We start from the raw sequence: 21,358 nt of genomic DNA, 5'->3' as shown, positions 1-21,358 counted from the left end.
TGCCGGTAATCGTTTTGCCTTCTATCCACGTTTCTTAATGTGTGGAATACATCTGGACTGTGCTTCTAGAATGGTATTTTTTTTAACAATGACCACACCTCTTGCACATTTTTTACTTTTATAGCTCCTTTCAGTTTTTTTCTAACAATTTTTCTCATTTTATCAAAGTTTCCCTTTTGAAAGTTTAGCACTAGAGCCTTGGATTTGCATACTATTCCTCTTCCAGTCATTAATTCAAATTTGATCATATTATGATCACTATTGCCAAGCGGCCCCATCACCATTACCTCTCTCACCAAGTCCTGTGCTCCACTTAGAATTAGATCTAAAATTGCTCCCTCGTCGGTTCCTGAACCAATTGCTCCATAAAGCTATAATTTATTCCATCCAGGAACGTTATCTCTCTAGCGTGTCCCAATGATACATTTACCCAGTCAATACTGGGGTAATTGAAGTCTCCCATTATTACCGCACTACCAATTTGTTTAGCTTCCCTAATTTCTCTTAGCATTTCACTGTCCGTCTCACCATCTTGACAAGGTGGACGGTAGTATACTCCTATCACTATAGTCTTCCCCGACACACAAGGGATTTCTACCCATAAAGATTCAATTTTGCATTTAGTCTCATGCAGGATGTCTATCCTGTTGGACTCTATGCCATCCCAGGCATAAAGCACCACACTGCCTCCCGGGTGCTCCTCTCTGTCATTGCAATATAATTTGTACCCCGGTATAGCACTGTTCCATTGGTTATCCTCCTTCCACCATGTCTCTGAGATGCCAATTAAGTCTATGTCATCATTCACTGCTATACATTCTAATTCTCCAATCTTACTTCTTAGACTTCTGGCATTAGCTTACAAACATTTCAAAGTTTGTTTTTTGTTTGTATTTTCATTCTGGTTTTTAATTGATAGGGATAAGTTAGAATTTTTTAGCTCAGGTGCGTTTTTAGTTACAGCATTATTAATAGGGCTGTTATAGTTAAGTAGGAGCAGTTCAGCTCATGCTGGCAAAATGTTCGTAATGGTTCTGGTGCTTCTTCTTAGATGATATTTGCATTGTTTCTATGGGTCTTTACCATGTGCTTCTGTAACTCTTTCCTTACTTTGACAAAATTCTAACAAGACATTTTCCTGGAATTACATTATTCTATAAGAAATTTTTTTTATAAGCTTTAGGAAGGTTGCTGACTTCAGTTTACTGTTATGAAAACACATGTCATTTAGAAATGTCTTATAATTTATATTTAAAGATGTGATGAGGTTGATATTCAAAAGTTATTTAGACTGATTTCTGACATGTTATCCATGCAAATGGCTTCCCAGCTATATTGAAAGCAGTATGTGGCTAAACTGTAGCTGCATACTGAGTTTTGCAACTAGAATTTAGATTCATCAGTTGGGTATGGGCGGGAGGGATTTCTGAGCAAAGCAGAGTTAGCCGCAGATATTCAGAGTTAGTCACTTAACCTATGCGGCTAGCTCTGGCTGGGCCGAAGCCAACCTAAATTTAGCCAGTTATATATAACCGGCTAATTTTAAGATAGCCGGGCATATTCAGTTGTGCACACTGCACAGCTGAATATATCCTGCTAGTTAGCCAGAGATGTTTATTCGCTTAACTAATCAAGCCACACAGTGGCTAACAATTGACCCAGATATTCCTCTGCATGTAAATTCAGAATTTATTTAAAAGAAAATAAACTACTCAAATTTTTGTAAATTGAATCTTGAGTGAAAAAAGAGGTCTGTATTTTCTCATGGTTTGATTAAAAAATCAAAGCAGGAAAAATGTGTTTCTGTTTCATTATAAAAGAAAACAAAGGCTTCAAGAATGACATGGTAGCTCATCAGCAATGTTGTACAGCGTTGTGCAGAGGACCTGTGTTTGATTCCTAGCTCAGGTTTTCCACTCTTTCGGGTGGATTTTAAAAGGGCCATGCGTGCAAATATTGGCACTTACCAACATGGTCAGGCCCTGCGCATGCCATGTGCATTTTCAAAAGGGCCCGGCCACGCGCGTAAGTGCCTGATATGCGCACAATTACCAGGCCCTGAAAAAGGGGCTGGGCAGGGAGAGGCGAGGCGGGACGGAGGCCTGCCGGGACAGCGGCCATTAGCCGCTGTCTCGGGGAAGCGCATGCCGGCAGTCGGCTGGCGCGTGCAAACTACTTCATCTCCAAAGAAAATGTAAGTTTCTGGGATGGGTTTAGGGGGTGGGAAGGAGAGGGGAAGAGAGAGGGAGTTTAGGTAGGGAGTAGGGAACAGAGGAAGGCCCAATTTCGTCGCCGCACGATATTTACTAAAATCCCCTCACTGCGCGCGCTGCCTACACATGCACGCGCAGATTATAAAATCCGGTGTGCATGTGCGCACGCCGGGAACCATGCGCACCTTTTAAAATCTACCCCTTTGGGTCAATTTGGGCTGAGGATGCAGTAGAGGAAGTTTTCATAGTGTATGGGGAGGGAGAGAGGAAGTCATTATTATCACATAATGGTGACATGTAGTGTTTAGATTGAGGGTTCATGATTGTTTAGCTTATTTGTCTTGATTAATCACATTTTTTACATAGTATATCAAAGCAATGTACAATAAATATATAAATATTATGCAGTAGGCTTAAGAAATTCAAATGAAAAGATTAAAGCAAAAAATATATTAACAAAATTACATAAAATATTAACAAGCAATATTTTAATAGTGCAATTTTCACAAAAGAAGATTTAAGATGATGTTTTAAGTTAAAAGAATAAAAGAAAAAAACCCAGCTTTACAGAAACGTTTCTATCTTCAGATACATGGGGTCTCCTATGGCTACAAAAACAGCGAATCTATATGATACGGGTTTTGAAGAACAACATATTTAATTATCAGCATGGGTTGCAAAGATAAAAATTTGGTCCAGATAGGATGTATTTTTTGTATGGACTACATCTCTTAATGAAATGTGTGCTTCAGTATACCCTCAAATCAGCAGCAATCGCTGCCTCAAATTGTAGATACTGGAATGTTCTTGCTATGATTAAGTCTTTTTAGAAAGCACCTACAATTTATTATTCTAAAGGACCTGACTTTAAAAATCAGGTGACACAGGCATATGTGATACGCCAGAAATGTGGTGTCTGGAACATTCAACCTGTCAGTTTTGTGAAATGTGTACTCCAACCATATCCAGAAAAATATGGGAACATCCTATGATGAAATTTACGATAGTTCTCAAAATGAATACCAATTGCTTAACATTTTCTATGGTTTATGTCAGGATTCCTCAAACTATGGCTCATGGGCTGTATCTGGCCACCTGATTAATTTTGTCCAGTTCTCCCAAACACTTCCCTGCCTGCATCCAAATCAACTCATGGAGCAAGATTTACAATGTTTTATTTTTACTCTACATGATGGCGACAGAATTAGGAAGTGTTGGCGGGGTTTCCAACCCCCCACCAGCCAAACAGCAAGTCTTGTATGGTAGTGGATTAAAGAAGTGCTGGTAGAGTCCCCACCCCCACCCTCTAGCATTTGGATTAAGCAAAGGAGAGGAAGGAGCATACGGAGCTTTGTGAATGATGATTGCACTACAGTTTCCCCCCTGATCTGTCCAAGTAGTGAAAACATGTTTCGAGTAGGGCAATAGCTCTCTCAATAACTGGCCCTGGCCTGCCCGTGAACCCTGTGGTAGCACACATCTGCTGCATGTACCAAGGGGTGAGCCACGCTTTGAGGGCATCTCCTCTATCACCTGTTGGGAAAAAGGCAGACAAAAGGAGAGTGAGATATTCCAAGCAGGGCTGCTGTGAGGCTGGCCTATGGTAGAGGCTAGAGTGAACATCCTGTGGCAAAGCAGTAAGACCACCTAAAGATAGAGGGAGAGAAAATGGTAGAGGTTAGTTGCAGAGTCATTACAGAGAGAGCAGCATATGGCGTAAAGTATACCTAGAAGCTAATCCACAGCCACATGGCCAACCTGAAAGCACCATGAATTAGGGATGTGAATCGTTTTTTGACGATTTAAAATATCGTCTGATATTTTTTAAATCGTCATTAATCGTTAAAGAGTGCGATACAATAGAAATTCCACCGATTTATTGTGAAAAAATCATTAATCGGATTAGTGCACACTAACGGGAGTGAGGACACAACCTAAAAACCCACCCCGACCCTTTAAAACCACTCCCTTAGGCTCCACTACCCTCCCGACCCCCCCCCCCCCCCCAAAACGTTTTAAAATTACCTGGTGGTCCAGTGGGCCCCAGGAGTGATCTCCGGCTCTCAGGCCGTCGGCTGCCACTAATAAAAATGGCGCTGATGGCCCTTTGCCCTTACCATGTGACAGGGTAACCGTGCCATTGGCCGGCCCCTGTCACATGGTAGAAGCACTGGACGGCTGGCGCCATCTTTAAAAATGGTGCTGGCAGTCCAGTGCTCCTACCATGTGACAGGGGCCGGCCAATGGTGCTGGCCGTCTAGTGCTCCTACCATGTGACAGGGGCCGGCCAATGGCATGGTTACCCTGTCACATGGTAAGGGCAAAGGGCCATCGGTGCCATTTTTATTAGTGGCAGCCGACGGCCTGAGAGCGGGAGATCGCTCTCGGGGCCCACTGGACCACCAGGTAATTTTAAAATGTTTTTGGGGAGGTTGGGAGGGTGGTGGAGGCTAAGGGAGCGGTTTTAAAGGGTCAGAGTGGGTTTTTTGTTTATTGGCCGACAGCCCGAGTGCGAAAGAACACTCCCTGGACCCCCGCTGTACCACCAGGTAATTTTAAAACATTTTTGGGGGGGTCGGGACGGTGGTGGAGGCTATGGGAGCGGTTTTAAAGGGTTGGGGTGGGTTTTTTTGTTTATCGGATCGGGAGCAGCCGATAAAAAATACCCCAATCGGGCCGGACAAAAAAAAATGCACGATTTGAATTGGAACCAAACCGATTCCGGTTCCGATTCACATCTCTACCATGAATTCCTGATTGAGAGAAGATGTAGGCATCATGACATGACACTAGAAACTTGAGTTCCGGGTCCATGATGATCCTCTTGGCATTGCAGACCACTTGCATGCGGAGAAAGTGGAAGCCTTTGTGGTTGCAGAAGGTAGCCTCATTGCTAAATAGCTTTATAGGCACGAGTGTGCAATTAATAGTAAGCGTCAATTATAATTTGGTGTTGTTGCTGTTTGCCACATGGGAAAGAAAAGAACATAAGAATATAAGATATGCCATACTGGGTCAGACCAATGGTCCATCAAGTCCAGTATCCTGTCTCCAAAAGTAGCCAATCCAAGTCACATGTACCTGGCAAGTACTAAAACATAATATAGGTCACATGCTACTAATGTTGGCAACAAGCAGTGGATATTCCCTATTGATTAATAGCAGTTTATGGACTTCTCCAGAAACTTATCCAAACCTTTTTTAAACCCAGCTACAATAGCTGCCTTAACCAAATCCTCTGGCTGATTTCTTTGATTACTTCATTAGTTATACCTCTTTCCAGATCATTTATAATTATATTAAAAAGCACTGGGCCAATTACAGAACCCTAAGGCACTCCACTATTTACCTATTTACGCCGTTGCCTCTCTCCAGACCCAGACCTCTGCATTGCCTGACTGTTGCCTCTCTCTCCAGACCCAGACCTCAGCCTTGTTTGACTATGCTTGACCTTCTCAGTGATCAGACCTCAGCCTTGCTTGCCACTGCTTCCAGATTGCCGCCAGCCCTGACTCAAGCCTGTTGCTTGACGCCTCTTCAGCCTACTTCCTGGACTTGGTCTATTCAGGCTTCGGCCTGCTCATGCTCGGGTGCCCCCTGTCTGCCTTTGTTCCTTTGGCGCCCAAGTCTCCAGGACACTACCTCATCCAGTGTAAGACTGTACCATCTCTCACCTGCTGTCTCTGGGCTGATCTCGATCTCCTCATCGACTGCATACAGAGGCCCATCTATGTCCAGCCGGCCCCGGCACCCAAAGGCTCAACTCTCGGGGAATGAGGGCTGGTAATGGTGAAGCTCCAGCTGGCCTCTGTTCATCAGCCCACTCCTCCTGCCGATGGTGGGGACCTGTAGGTCCCTACCTACGGGTTGCATCAACCCCACCTCGGCCCAAGGGTCCACCTCCGGCGCAACAGAATTTATGATTTGTGGTATACAGATTATTAAATAAAAAATAAATAATAATAAATAATGACTTATCCGGCTAAAACTTGGGAGAGACATATTTAAACCCCAGGTTTGTCCGGCTAAGTCTGGGACTTAGCCGGACAAATCCCTTTGAATATTGATATTTCAGAGTGCTTACGGGAAGGATATAGCAATATCTCTGAGCTTCTCTTGCAGTCTGGGTGGCAGCAAACCTTTTCATCTTGCCCAGGCCTCCTAATTATGAGAGTCTTTGCCCTTGGCTATAGCCAGTTGCTAGGGGAAGGTCTGCAGTATTGTACCTTTATCCTCTTCCTACTGAAGAAATCCTTTCACCTAATTGGTATCATGCTGTTTTTTTTTCAGTGTCAGGGCTTCCCAGGGAAGCTTTGTGACTTTTTGCTGGCTTGGTGGAGAACCTATTCTGGATTGCAAGTAAAAAGATGTCGTCCAGTGCAACAGACTTCCATCCTGTTACATATATATGTAAACCCCAGAGGCTGAACAAAGAAAGGAGAGCTTTGGAATAGTCACAGGGCCAAATTAGATGGTATCTCTCTCTCGGTTTTTCAATGGATGTAACAAAAAGAACACCTCTTCTATGTATTGTCACTATTAACAATACAAGCGGTTTCCCCAGAGGTAGGGGAGAGAAGCAAGTGCAATAAGATTGACTTACAAAAAAATAATCAATGAATAAAGTCGGGTTTAAACAATTAGATATTATCTTACAGACTTACAGTAATAATCTCCTTGACTTAAAGTCTGCAATGAAACCAAGTTTATTTTTAAAAGAACAGAAATTGAAGAAACTTCTTTCATTAACCGGCAGAATTTCTTTTTGTATTTTCAAAGAACACCTTTAACAATACCTTGAGTAAAATATTCAACAGGTAAATGTATTTCCTTTAACTTTTCTGTTAACCAATTTCGTTTCACTTTTTTTTTGTTAAAGAACTTCAAAAATTAACTTTTCTATGTCTATTGTCTTGCAAGTACAAGTCTCACCAACACAAAAGTAGCAGATAAATATCAGTTCAATAATTAACATAAACCTCTTATCACAAATTTCTTTAAACTAAGAATAGGATTCTTTTCTCAAAATATTTTCACTTGAGTCTTCACTTTTGATTTCTTTCTCAGAAATCACCTAGGTAAGTATAAATTATTTCAGTACTCAAGTGAAAACACCATGACTTTATCAGTCGATTTCCATCATGTCTTATCAATATCTGAGTGCCCCTGTGTGTATTTCTCTGTATTTCTGTGTGAGGTCCTGGCCAGAAAAGTTAGAGGTCCAAATTCAACAAACTAGCATGTGGACACATTATCCAGCTAAAATTAGCCAGATAACTTGTCAAGGATATTCAGTGGGATAAATGTCCTGCTGAAAATACTGCCTAAAGTTACTTTGCTACATGCAGCCAAATATCTTAAAAACCTATTCGGTTATGTTTGAATATGACTGGTTAGATTTTAAAGTTATTCAGTCTTTTGTGTCTGGATAACCTGCCAATTTAGGGGGTCATTTTCTAAAGGGATCGCGTGTGATAGCTAAATCGGGGCAGAGTCCGTACTGGAAGGGGAGGAGTTGGGGCAGCATCAGGGCGGACTCCGCGATGACTTTGCTGATGGTGAAAAGGTAGGACACCTTATCGCTGCCAGTAGCGCACCCAATAGCACCACTTTTCACGGTGGCGCTATCGGGTGCAAAAGCCGGCAGCGATAACACCGAGGTGGTGCGATCGCTGCCAGCTTTTGCAGACCCGCCCCCCACTTCACCCCCCCCCGCCTCCAGTTACCGCGGGATTCTCTAAGGTCTGCGACCTTAGAAAATCCAGGCCTTAGCCAGCTATCTTCAAAATATAAGGTTATCTGGCAACACAAGGCTGGATAACTTTAGACCTGCTCTATAGCCACTTAGACGGATAAGTGCTATAAAGTGTTACATAACTGGAAAAGCAAGATAGCTGGATAAGTCTTCAAATGCTAGTTATCCATCTATCTTACTTAACCGTCTATATAACACTTTTCTTTTACTTATCCAGCTATCTAATTTAGGGGGGTCATTTATCAAATTGATTTATGGCGTTTTCGCATGCATTAAGCACCATAATGCATGGTACGATGCAAATTTGGAAAAGGGGAGCAGTTTGGGGTAGGATTTTTCGCCAAGTGAGCTGGCATCACAAATTGCAAAGCCATATCACACAGTTTTAACATGGGAAATAACTACACCTTTTTCATTAAGCTGTGTGATATGGCTACATTGCAAATAGCATTTCCACTATATGAATGAGAGAGAGAGAGACAGAGAGACAGAGACAGAGCGAGAGAGAGAACCAAGCCATAAGGCCCTTCTAGTAGTTAGGTATTTATACCTCTATATATGGCCCACCCAGTTACTCAAGGTGAGGTTTAAGTAGTAGTGTAGGGGTTAGGGGCCACTTTGACATTCAGAGTGAGGCGTACAAACAGAACAGTACACTCTTGTGAAGATTTGATGTCCTTCGGAGTGAGAAAACTCACCCAAAGATAAGATTTGTACAATGTTCTCTCAACCTAGCTTGATGAGACAACCTAACTACTAGAAGGGCCTTATAGGTTGTTTCTCTCTCTCTCTTTCTCCTAGTGGAAATACTATTTGCAATGTAGCCATATCACACAGCTTAATGAAAAAGGTGTAGTTATTTCCCATGTTAAAACTATGTGATATGGTTTTGCAATTTATGATGTCAGCCCACTTGGCCAAAAATCCCACCCCAAACTGCTCCCCTTTTCCAAATTTGCATCGCACCATGCATTATGGTGCTTAACACACCACTTTTCCTATCGCATGTGATATTTTTTGCATTTTGATAAATCCAGGCCTTAGCTTGATAAGTCTTAAACAGCTCTACTTAGCTGGATAAGTCACCACAGCGCTACTTAGCAGAATATTTGTAGATACTTGGCTTGGATATTTGACACCAATTAGCTGGATAAGCCAAAACCTATGTGAATATGTTTAAAATGCGTGCTGAGTATTTTTTGATACACAAACATGTTGGGTAGATTTATGTGAATTTCATATCATGTGCGTGCATTTGTGTACACGGTATAAAATACATGTGCATGCGCATCCATATAGCTGCGTATATGGATATGCTCGCGCACGTTTTAAAGTTATTCTCTCTGGGGTAGATTTTATAAATCTACGCGCGCGCGTATTTTTCTTCGCGCACCAGGCGCGAACAAAAGTACGTCGGATTTTATAAGATACGCATGTAGCCGTACGTATCTTATAAAATCCGAGGTCGGCGCGTGCAAGGGGGTGCACATTTGTGCAACTTCCGTGCGCCGAGCCCTGTGCGCGCTGCCCGTTCCCTACAAGGCCGCTCCGAAACTGGAGCGGCCTCGGAGGGAACTTTCCATCCACCCCCCGCACCTTCCCTCCCTTCCCCTACCTAACCCACTCCCCCGGCCCTATCTAAACCTTCCCCCTACCTTTGTTGTGAAAGGTACGCCTGCCTCTGGCAGGTGTAACTCTGTGCGCACCAGCAGGCTGCTGGTACGCCATCACCAGACCCGGGGGCTGGTCCGGAGGCCTCAACCACGCCCCTGGGCCGGCACCACACCTTGACACGCCCCCGGAATGCCCCGAAATTCGCGCCGCCCACCCGACACGCCCCCGACATGCCCCCCTTGCGAAGCCCAGGGACTTACGCGCGTCCCGGGGCTTGCGCGTGCCGCTGAGCCTATGCAAAATAGGCTCGGCGCGCACAGGGGGGTTTTAAAAGGGTTACATGCATAACTTATGCGTGTAATCCTTTTAAAATCTGGCCCTTTCTGTATTTAAGGACAACTTTCAAACTGTGCACAGAAGTGTATAGTCTGCTGGTACTATTTACCAGCAGACTTTAAATCAATTTTCAAAAGTAAAACTTACCCTTCAAAAACTTGGAAAAAGTAGATGCACAGACTTGCACCTGGTACATTTTTTGGGAAAATATATATTTTTGAACTTTTGAAACTTCAAAGGTATGGAGGTAATTTTCAAAGGAGTTACATGTGTAAATGTAACATACTGTAATAACAATGTTCAAAAGCCCATTTGCATGCTTAAAATACACTTACCTGTGTAAAACCTATTGACAATTCAATAGCATATATTGCAGCAATTTTCAAAACTCCACTTACACAGGGAGAGTGCATTTACACATGTAAAACCCAGTTTTAAGCATGTAAATCCTTTTGAAAGTTGCCTTATAAGTAAGTGCTAACTCCTTCCCAGTCCCAACCTCAAGAATGCCTCTCCTTATGTGTGTAGTGGCACTATGTGCGAACAGATAGGGAAGGCAATTTGCAAAAATCCTTTTTCTGTGCATAAAATGTGTAAAAATGGCGTTAAAAATTGCTCTCTTTGTGATGGATTGGTGTATGAGGTACATGGATGAGATTATTCTTTAACAATGTTGTAGGAGACATGGAGCTGCAAGTTTTATTTTCTTTGGACCCATTTTAGATCCAAAAGAACTTAGGTGGAAAGAGTGTATGGTTAAAGAATAATTTAATAATATGGTTTCAGTTAGTCCTCTGTGTCCAGATTTATCAGTTGTTTGACTAAACTTGTATGTTGTGCATGCTGAGGGGAAAAATCAACTATTACCTTCAAAAGGTCTGTTTTATCTATCTTTAGAAATCTACCACTCAATTTTATGAAAAGTAAACTTTTTAACCCCAGAGATGTGCATGTATTTATTTATGGAAAAAAAAATAATTTACAAAATGCTTTCCTTTTTTGCATACCAGAAATGCTTTAAATTTGATAGGGAAAGCTGCATGAAAATGCATATGACAAATTAAAAATAAATTTAAAAAATGTGTAGGCATACAGACCCCAGAAAAACTAAAGTGTTGCAAGGGAAAGATAATGTCCAAGCTAGAGGAAATGGGGTTTGGTGGAAAGCAAATCCAAAGGCAGTTCAATCAGCTCTATCAGTGATCTATCAGTGTCTACACTGAAGACAAATCCAGAAGTAACAAGGAGTCAAAGATTCAGGTCAATAAGCTTAAAGGCGATTTACACAAACAACTCCTCCAGCAAGGTAAAAAACAAAGTCATATTGGTTTTCCTTTTTTTTTTTTTGTTTCTTCCTTTTGAACTGTCAAGTCCAAACATGCCCTGGAAATGTCAATGTGATATGCAAGAATTTAAAGTGCCAAGTACATTAATCCTGCAAAGAGAAAAATAAGATAGGGTGTCTTTATTCAGCTTAAAGTGATCATGTTATAGTAGGGTACTCCTGCAGTGTTTCCAATGTCTATAGTCAGAGGAGATAAAATGTGTCCTTAAAACCACTCCAGAATAAGAAATAAATCCTACTGATTCAAAATGTAATAAATAAAATGACTGTGATCAGAAAACACAGCAAGTATATCATTAGACAATACGGTGAAGAAGAAAATAAGGAAACAAACTATGTTCATACACATCAGAAAGAGGATGTATGAATTTAAAGCAATGCAGGAGACAGAGGTGAATAAAGATTTAATTTCCAGGCTTTTATACCTATTTTCCAATCATCTTTAAGATTAACCAAAGTAGTTTTACAATAATATAGAATGAAAACAAATACCAAAAGGACTAACCCAGCATGGAAAACAGACTTCATTGAGCCATAATAAATGTGGGAATTGCTCTGAGATAAAGTGACTCTTTTTGCATGCATAGGACCAGGTATACGCTTAATTCACTATAACACCTACAAAGGGAGAGAGCTCTGTGGGCAGGACCCTGCTAAGAGGGGAATAAGTTTGTCAGCCTAGCTGGGATCATGAGACCCTTATGTCTCCAGGAGAAGGCAGTTCCTAAAATATTTCAGACCTAACCTGAAGGTATTGTAAGTACATTGCAAAGGTAGTCAGTCTACTAGTATGTTATTTGCTGTTTATGTGAATAAAAGCTAAGTTGTTTTTAACCCACTCAGAGAGGGTTAAAAACAGCAAAGGGGTTGAAGCCAACACAGATCCTGAGTGCCAAGAGCCCACGGAAGAGTCCCAGAGGAATGATCCTGCAATATATGAGTGGGAGATACAGGAAAGCTCATGGTGGAGCTTCATAGTCTGCCCAGTATAGGCCAACACTGACTGACCAGAAGGGGGCAGTACCAAATGGCCTGTGAGATGCAACACTAATTAGCCAGAGGAAGACAGAGTGGAGGAGCCTGAGAGAGATGCTGCCAAAGGGCCAGATGGAAGGGCTGCAGAGGTCATGGAGATCCCAGTGAGAGGGGCTACCAAGAAGCCAGATGGAGGCGCTGCCCTGGAAAGCCCAGATGGAAATGTATCTGAGACTGAGCTCAGAAGGAGGAGCCATGGAGAGCCCTGAAAAAGGGAGCATAGAGACCCCAGCAGGAAGGCCTTCAGAGGAGCCAGTAAGTGGTGTTACAGAGAAATCAGATACAGGTGTTGCAAAGAGGGCAGAGGGAGGTGCTGCAGCTGGATAAATCATGAGTCCTACTGGAGGAAAAGTGGAAAGAGCTACAGATTGACTTAAATAAGGACTATGGGTGGACACTGGGCAAAGGGCGCAGTGGGTTGTACTAATAAAAAAGCAGTTTTATAGGAACTGCTGAGCTGTACTACTATGCTGCCTGAGGTCAGGAATAGTTTCTTGTCAAGAGGTTCCCACTGTTATCAATTTTTTATCATGAAGCTCTTTTTAGCTCTACTCTATTCCATGAAACAGTTAGTTGGTCTAAACAATTTAATATGGGGCTCCTAGGAGCCCTATCTAGTATATCACTGAGCAGTAAAGACCATTGGCAGAGTAGGAAAAAAGCAGAAAAAGGCACATGGCCATGACAGCTTCCAGTTTAGTTACTTGGCTATTACATTTTCCAGACAGTAATAAACCAAGAGGGTTAGGGAATAATCTTATGATAGACAATATTTTATAATCCATTACAATGTGCATGCACAAAGTGGTTTTTGTGCATGTAACTACAGAACCATGGGGTAGATTTTAAGAGATTGGTGCACGCCATAGCCTCTTGGGCCAGCATGTGCCATGCAGATTTTTTTGTGCATGTAACTATAGAACCATGGGGTAAATATTAAGAGATCGGCGCAAGCCAAAGTCTCTTGGGCTGGCGTGTGCCATGCAGAGTTTTTAAAATGCACGAGTACATGCATATCCCCCGGTACATGCATAACATTTTTTTTGGGGGGGGAAGGGGAGGGGCATGGGTGTTCCCGTATGTTAGCATTAAAACAGTATGTAACTAATTACGTGCACAAGTGCATGTCGGTGACCCTATGCACGTATCTTTACTTCTGCTATGGATGATGTGTAATTAGTATAATAAAAAAAATGAGGCCAGATAGTGAGGATAGAATGGTTGGGGCTAAAAGGGTAAAAGGGAGGCAGGTTAATTAACGGGGAGTTAGGAAGTCCTAGCCTTTATCTGGGTGGACTGGGAACAGACTGGGGAAACTGGTAATTGCATTGGCGTGCGTATGTAATAAAATCTCCCCACTTACGCGGTAGAGCTGGCATTTGCATGCATATGCGTGCAGCCATATAAATTGTGTATACATGTGTGTACTGCCGATTTTATACCTTGCGCGCATATATGCGCATCTACTAGATAAATGAAGCTTGACCGACGTGCCGCAAATGCCCAGTAGAGAGCAACTCTACCGCGCATGCGCGGGAAGCATGTCGGTCAGAACTTGCCTGTAACAAAAATGGCGCAGCGAGGAGCAGGAGCAGTGGCAGCGGCGCATGCGAGGGAGGGAGGGACCTCCCCCGGAGATCTTCCTCTGCCTGTAACAAAAATGGCGAGGAGCAGGAGCAGTAGCGGCAGCGGCGCGTGCGAGGGAGGGAGGGAGGGACCTTCCCTGGAGATCTTCCTCTGCGCCATCCGAAGGGGTTGTGAATGAGCTGAGAGGGGAGGGGAGGGGTTTGAGAGAGGGGGAGTGACTGAGGGGAGGGAGGAGGGAGGAGAGAGTGAGGGGAGGGAGGAGGGAGAGGTGAGGGGGAGGAGAGAGTGAGGGGAAGGGGGAGGTGGGAGGGAGACTAGAGGGGGAGGGAGAATGAGGGGGAGGGGGAGAATGAGGGGAGGGAGGGAAGAATGAGGGGTAAGGAAATGGACCGAAAAAAAAATGTTAATGTAGCCCGTTGTCACGGGCTTAACAGCTAGTATGTTATAAAATGGCTATGTCCATTCACACGAGCCGGCATAAGCCCGTGTGTATACGCCCACAAAGCTGTTTAGGAATATAATATAAGAATATAAGATATGCCATACTGGGTCAGACCAAGGGTCCATCAAGCCCAGTATCCTGTTTCCAACAGTGGCCAATCCAAGTCACAAATACCTGGTAAGTACCCAAACATTAGATAGATCACAAGCTACTATTGCTTATTAATTACTGTCATAGCAGTTTATGGATTTATCCTCCAGGAACTTACCCAAATCTTTTTTAAACCCAGTTACACAAACTGCTGTACCACATCATCTGGCAATGAATTTGAGCTTAACTAAGGACTGGGTGAAATATAATTTTCTTTGATTTGTTTTAAATGAGCTACTTGCTAACTTCTTGGCCCTTCTATTATCTGAGAGAGTAAATAACCAATTTACATTAACTTGTTCAAGTCCTTTCATGATTTTGTAGACTTCTATCATATGCCCGCTCAGTCGTCTCTTCTCCAAACTGAACCGCCCTAACTTCTTTAGCCTTTCCTCATAGGGCAGCCGTACCATGCCTCTTATCATTTTGGTCGCCCTTCTCTGCACTTTCTCCAGTAAAGCTAAATCCTTTTTGAGATGTGGTGACCAGAACTGCCCACAGTATTCAAGGTGCAGTCTCACCATGGAGCGATACAGAGGCATTATGACATCCTCCATTTTATTTTCCGTTCCCTTCTTAATAATTTCTAACATTATTTTTGCTTTTTTGATCACCACAGCACACTTAGCTGACGATTTCAATTTATTATCCACTATGTCGCCTAGACCTCTTTACTGGTGGTAGCTCCTAAGATAGAACCTAACATTGTGTAACTACAGCAAGGGTTATTTTCCCCTATATGCAACACTTTGCATTTGTCCACATTAAATTTCATCTGCCATTTGGAAGCACAATCTTCCAGTTTCGCAAGAATACTCCTGCAATTCATCACAATCCACTTGAGATTTAACTACTCTGCATAATTTTATGTTATCCGCAAATTTGATCACCTCACTCATTGTACCCCCTTTCCAGATCATTTATAAATATATTAAAATATATTAAAATATATTAAAAAGCACCGGGTCCTTGAGGCACTCCACTTTTTACGTTTTTCAGCTGCAAAAACTGACCATTTAATCCTACTCTCTGTTTCCTGTCTTTTAACCAATTTACAATCCACAAAAGAACATCACCTCCTATCCCATGACCTTTTGGTTTTGTTAGAAGCTTCTCATGAGGGACTTTGTCAAATGCCTTCTGAAAATCCAAATACACCACATCTACCGGTTCACCTTTGTCCACATGTTTATTCACCCCTTCAAAAACAATGCACACAAACTTCTGAAAACTAATGCAAACAAAAATTTGCTATTGGGTTTGTTCCATTCAGCATTAACTGAAAATCAGCTTTCTAGTTCCGAAAAAAACATTTTTTTTTAAATGAATACACATTCCTAAGTCTTAATTCATTTTAATTTTACAAAAACCATCCATGCCTCTCAATGATTTATGACAAACAGTAAGATGTAACATAGTCTACATGGCAGTATAATTTAGTATTCTGAAATCTGCAACTCTCATTGTCATGGAAAGATTTTACAAATTCCTCACTAAGACCTCTAAGATATATAGCAAATTACTGTAAGTAAATTAAAATATGTTATAAATTACAAAAATGTGCCATTTCAAGTTTGTAGAGACAGAGGAAGGCCAAATATTCCTAAAATGCCTACATATGGGCAAAGTGCTTGATTTTAAAAAGTATTTACACTCTTAAATTTGGGTTTTGTATGTGTAAATGCACTTTACCCATATAAATAGGCTTTTGAAAATTGCTAACAGTATGCCATGGCACACTGGTACATCTTCAGACCTCATTAGGTGTGCCATGGAAAAATCACCACTGCCCGATGCTCGGATCCAGGCTAGCAGCTAAGCTCTGCTCTCAGCACATTGTAATAACCAAAGACACCTGTGGTGGCTCTAAAACTTGTGGAAACTCCTTTCCCTCTCCCTACATCTTTACTATACTCCCCACCATTTTCCTCCTACTCCACATCCTCTCAACCAAATATAAAATCTGTTATAATTATGGCTTCCACTATCTCTGCTAGTAGTTATCTTCCATAATCTGGCCTCCCCATGCTCATTGACATTGGGGGCAGATTTAAAAGCCCTACGCATGTAAATCCATGTGGCTTTACGCATGTAGGGGAGGTTACCATGCCAGGCTATTTTCAAAAGGCCTGGTTTACGATTAAAGCCCCGGGACGCGTGTAAGACCTGGGGCTTTTCTGAATGGGCGGGCGGGGGCAGGATAGAGCCGGGATGGGGGTGGTGTGGATGGTCCGGGGGCAGGGAGGGGCGGTCTGGGGCGGGGTGGGAGGCGGGGCCGAGGACTCTGGCACAGCAGCTGTGCTGGGGGATCGCGCGCCAGTAGTCAGCTGGTGCACTCAAGTTATGCCTGTCTCTGGCAGGCGTAACATTTGAGATAAAAGTACGGGTTTTTGTTTTTTTCGAGCTGTGGGGCGGGACAGGTAGGAAAAGGGAGGGGAAGGTGGGAGAGGGGACGGGGAAAGCCAGCTGGTACCCCGAGGGCTCGTCGCGCGCAAGGTGCACTAGTGTACATCCCCTCGTGCGCGCCGACCCCTGATTTTATAGCATGTGCGCGGCTGTGCGCGCATGTTATAAAATTGGGCGTACATTTTAAAATCTGCCCTATTGGGTTTATCCATTGTCCCTTCATGCGGGTTAAATATGAGTGGTATGATATATTATCTTAGCAACCTCTGTAAATGGTATTTTGTTTGAAAGGTAGATTAGCATTGTTTATAGTTCACTTGCATATCTAACCCTAGCATGAATGCAAAAGTTGTAACTCTGCTCGTTGACTCTCTTCACCTGTACTTTTATATATTATCCAGTTAGCCCCCTTCCTCGTTCATTGTAATTTCCTTTCTCAGTTACTTGTAAACCGACATGATGTGTCCTACGAATGCCGGTATAGAAAAATGTTAAATAAATAAATAAATAAATAAATAAATAAATAAAATATAATTTTTCTATTTTTGATGATTATATTTATAAAGCAATTATAGCAACAGGTTTGTGATGTCATTGAGTAATGTGAAAAGTGATCTTACAAACCATTGATTTTGTGGTATCAATCACAGCTGACTTGTCAGATAGGAAGTCTTATCTTGGTATTCTCCAGAGCAGTGTATAAAGTTAAAAAATAGAACTTTTGGAGGTTTACTGATTACCTCCTGGAAGCTTGTTTTACAACTGAGCAAGTACAGATGTTTTAATGATCTTTTCTGAACCCACAGACAAAATATAAACCAATATGAAAATTAAAAAGTAACACTGAATGTCAATACAGCTAATATGAAACCAATTAATATTATTTAGAACAAAAGTCTGCTATACATAATTGCCAGAGTTACTATCACTGTTCTAGCATATTTTCAGGGTTCTCCATTGTAGTGATGCAAAATATCTGAGTAAATAAACACACACATTTGAATACATTTCTTCCAGGGTGCTGCTTGAATTACCTTTATTACAAAAGTATTCCACATCTTCACAACTCAGGTTCTCGGCTTCAAACCCAGCTGGAAAGCTTTCCTCCAAAGGAATGTCTTCTTTTGAGACAGCCTCATTCTCCTCAGACAAACCCTCTTCAACTTCATCCTCAACAGCATCCTCTAGGGGCCCTTTAAAAAAGAATCAAAGATACAATGCCAACAATTCAAATATAGCATAGATTTTTAAAAATATTGTTTCTTTAATAGACTTTAGGGATGTGAATTCGTTTTCAATGAATGCACAATCCGCAACGTATAGGTCCCTATTTGTTGCATTCGTGGGGTTCTGAAACGTATGGTGAACCCCCATGAATGCAACGTATCACTGACAAATAAAACCCCCATGCTCCTGACCCCCCATGACTTGCCAAAAATCCCTGGTTGTCCAGCGGGGGTCCTGGAGCAATCTCTTGCACTCGGGCCATCGGCTGCCAGTATTCAAAATGTCGCCGATAGCCTTTGCCCATTTTGAATACTGGCAGCCAACGGCCCGAGTTCAGGAGATTGTTCCAGGACCCCGCTGGACCACCAGGGACTTTTGGCAAGTCTTGGGAGGGTCAGAAGTCTCCCCCAAGACTTGCCAAAAGTCCCTGGTAGTCCAGCGGGGGATCCTGGAGCGATCTCTTGCACTCAGGCCGTCGGCTGCCAGTATTCAAAATGGTGCCAATAGCCTTTGACCTTACTACTGGTGCCATTGGTCAGCCCCTGTCACATGGTAGGAGCACAAGATGGCTCCAGCCGTCCATTGCTCCTACCATGTGACAGGGGCCGACCAATGGCACCGGTAACCCCTGTGACATAGTAAGGGCAAAGGCTATTGGTGCCATTTTGAATACCGGCAGCCGATGGCCCGAGTGCAGGAGAATGCTCCAGGACCCCCATTGGACCACCAGGGACTTTTGGCAAGTCTTGGGGGGGTCAGGAGGGTGGGGGGTTGTAGTTAATTAAATTTAAAGGGTTGGGAAGGGTTGGTTTTTTTTAACTTTAATGGGAAACGAATACCATATGTAACAAATGGATGAATCGGGGTCCCCCGAAAATGGATGTAACGGATGTGGGTCCTGATGAATACAAATATCGAAATGATTGTATCCGTCCCTGCTGCACATCCCTTTATACAAAACTCATGTAACGATTATATGATAAAATGAAACCTCCAGGGAATTGTATCTCAAAAAAACCCTTGCCTATTTTCAGGAATATTTGGGGAAAAAAAGAAAAAAAAATTATGGTATCTCACTTTAAGAAGTGGTTCATTAGTTTGTAGCTGGTCTCTGGGTGGCTGCCACATTTCATTGGATCATAGCAAAATACAATATAAATGCTCTGTAATTTAGAATAAAAACACTAACATGAGGATAAAAATCAAGGGCTGAGGATATCTTCAACACCTATCTGCCCACCAGGAATTTAAGAGTACAAATGTTTAAATATTGATTTTATTTACCCATAACCCCCCACCTCAAAATGCCACACTATCATTATCATTTGACTTGCACTTATTTGTACTTTGTTTCTAAAAGTATCTGTTATGAGGAAATTGACTGTCAGCTAAAGAGAAAAAGTAAATTTTACATTCATACCTTTTGACCTGAGATGAACCAAGATACAAGCTGCATTCATGAAATGAATGCAGATTGATCTTTTGAAAGACAAAAATCCATCTTGAAAGTGCATATCAAATAAGAGCTCATTACAGAAGTTTAAAGCTTGAGGAAATATTAAAAAATTCTCTCTTTCATGAAAGTATAGCCCCATTCGTAATTAATTCTGTTTTTTCTTGAATCAGAAATTAGACTCTCACACATCAAATGAGCAATCTGCACTTTCACCACTTTTGCTAGCCTTAACAAAGATTCTGTTCCTAATAATAAGGATATTTTGCATCAAGTATGAGCACTGGAATTAATGAAGAGTGATCTTGTTGTTAGCATGGTCTGGTGGAATGTCAGTCTACTTTTACGTGAATTGCCAACTACCTAAAAGGAATTACAGTAAGAAGAGCTGCTGTACAAGAAAAATCAAATGTCCTTCTTCTACATATTAATACACTAAACAGCAAAGTCTGTGCAAACTATCAATGGTTGAATTCAAACCTTTCCGGTTGCTGAACCGTATCCATGTATCATGTGTTTATTTCATTTACAGGGCGGATCAAGCAATCTAAGCAACCACATATTGGACATATAAAAGATTTGATCTGACTCTGAAATTATAAATAATAATCTTGTAATAAAAAAGATATAATATTTAAAGTTTTATCTAACTGAAAAGTAGATGCCTTATTATTGTATGCTCTCTGTGGGTTATAAATGGAAAATAATCACATGAAATAAATAAAATCTCTTAGAACCAAAGGATGCATATTCATAGAGGCTGTAATTCTGAAACGAGCACACATGCGCCCATTCACACGCGTATCGACGTGCAAAGATATGCTGGAATGTTTAATGGTGCGCATGGCTACATAGCGCATGTATGTTATAAAATACACCAACCACGAGGAAGCATGCTCTTAATTTGAAGAGGTTGCTTGAGCCAGCTAGCGCGTGTGTGTGTCTTCCATAGGACTTTGTTGGTTTTTATGCACTTATTTTAAAACATGCTTGCGTGAGGCACATTTCCATTTTTCCATTTAGTCCACCTGTTTGTCCAGTTAATATCGAGGTCTTTCAGATCCCCTCTGGTTCCTCATCCTGCACACCGCCCGATTGACCCAGACCCCTCACCTTGTTCTATAAGCACTAAAACTCGAGATCCACAGACTTGCTCCTCATCAGGAGGAGCCATAAAGTTCCACGTGCTGCAGTTTTCGGTATTAAAGTTCGGAGGTACCCAAATAAGTCTTGGCCCCGCTCCAGAATGTCCATGCTCCATCCATTCCCCCCCCCCCCCCCCCGTATTCCTCATGTGTACATGGCTACATAGCGCACATTTTGTGGCTTTTTAAAATCCATGTTGCTCATGCGCAGCCCACGTATACACCTAGGTGGGCATTTTTTGCGCAAGTAACGCTTTTAAAAACAACCTGAAAATGATTGCTCACAAGGTGATCTGTACCCCAGAAGAAATACAAGTTGGTTGTACTTCTCCTGTATTATGTAAAAATCCTAAAAGAACTTTGAGAAGGTTCTTTAAAGTTTCCTTAAAATATTCACGTTAACTGCTTGATTTGAAAACTATAATACAATAGACAATAGAGGCAGCGGGCCTGAAAAATTGCGTGGTACTTTCATTTTCGTTTCAGGGGTTGGCCATTTCAAGTCCACCCCAAGATAATTTTTTTACATCATTGTGCCATTTGTTTAAAAAAAAACATTTAATCAAAAACATAACCCCCACCACCAGATCACCTGTCTACCCTCCTGACCCCCCAGAACTCACCACAAACACCCTGTGGTCTAGCGGGAG

The 21,358-nt window shown here is 42.1% G+C and overlaps 1 protein-coding gene across 3 annotated transcripts in view; it reads right to left on the bottom strand.

The window, feature by feature from the left end:
• The window catches only part of ZFPM2 (zinc finger protein, FOG family member 2), a 1,143,438-nt gene that overhangs the window by 859,248 nt on the left and 262,832 nt on the right, over positions 1-21,358 (bottom strand). For all 3 annotated transcript variants that reach the window (XM_029591865.1, XM_029591867.1, XM_029591866.1), the window contains one exon: positions 17,918-18,076. In XM_029591865.1, coding sequence (XP_029447725.1) covers positions 17,918-18,076 — 159 coding nt within the window. The remainder of the gene's footprint in view (positions 1-17,917; positions 18,077-21,358) is intronic.

This window comes from Rhinatrema bivittatum, chromosome 2, assembly GCF_901001135.1.
Source record: "Rhinatrema bivittatum chromosome 2, aRhiBiv1.1, whole genome shotgun sequence".
Taxonomy (NCBI): Eukaryota; Metazoa; Chordata; class Amphibia; order Gymnophiona; family Rhinatrematidae; genus Rhinatrema; species Rhinatrema bivittatum.
This window is presented reverse-complemented; position numbering and strand designations above follow the sequence as displayed.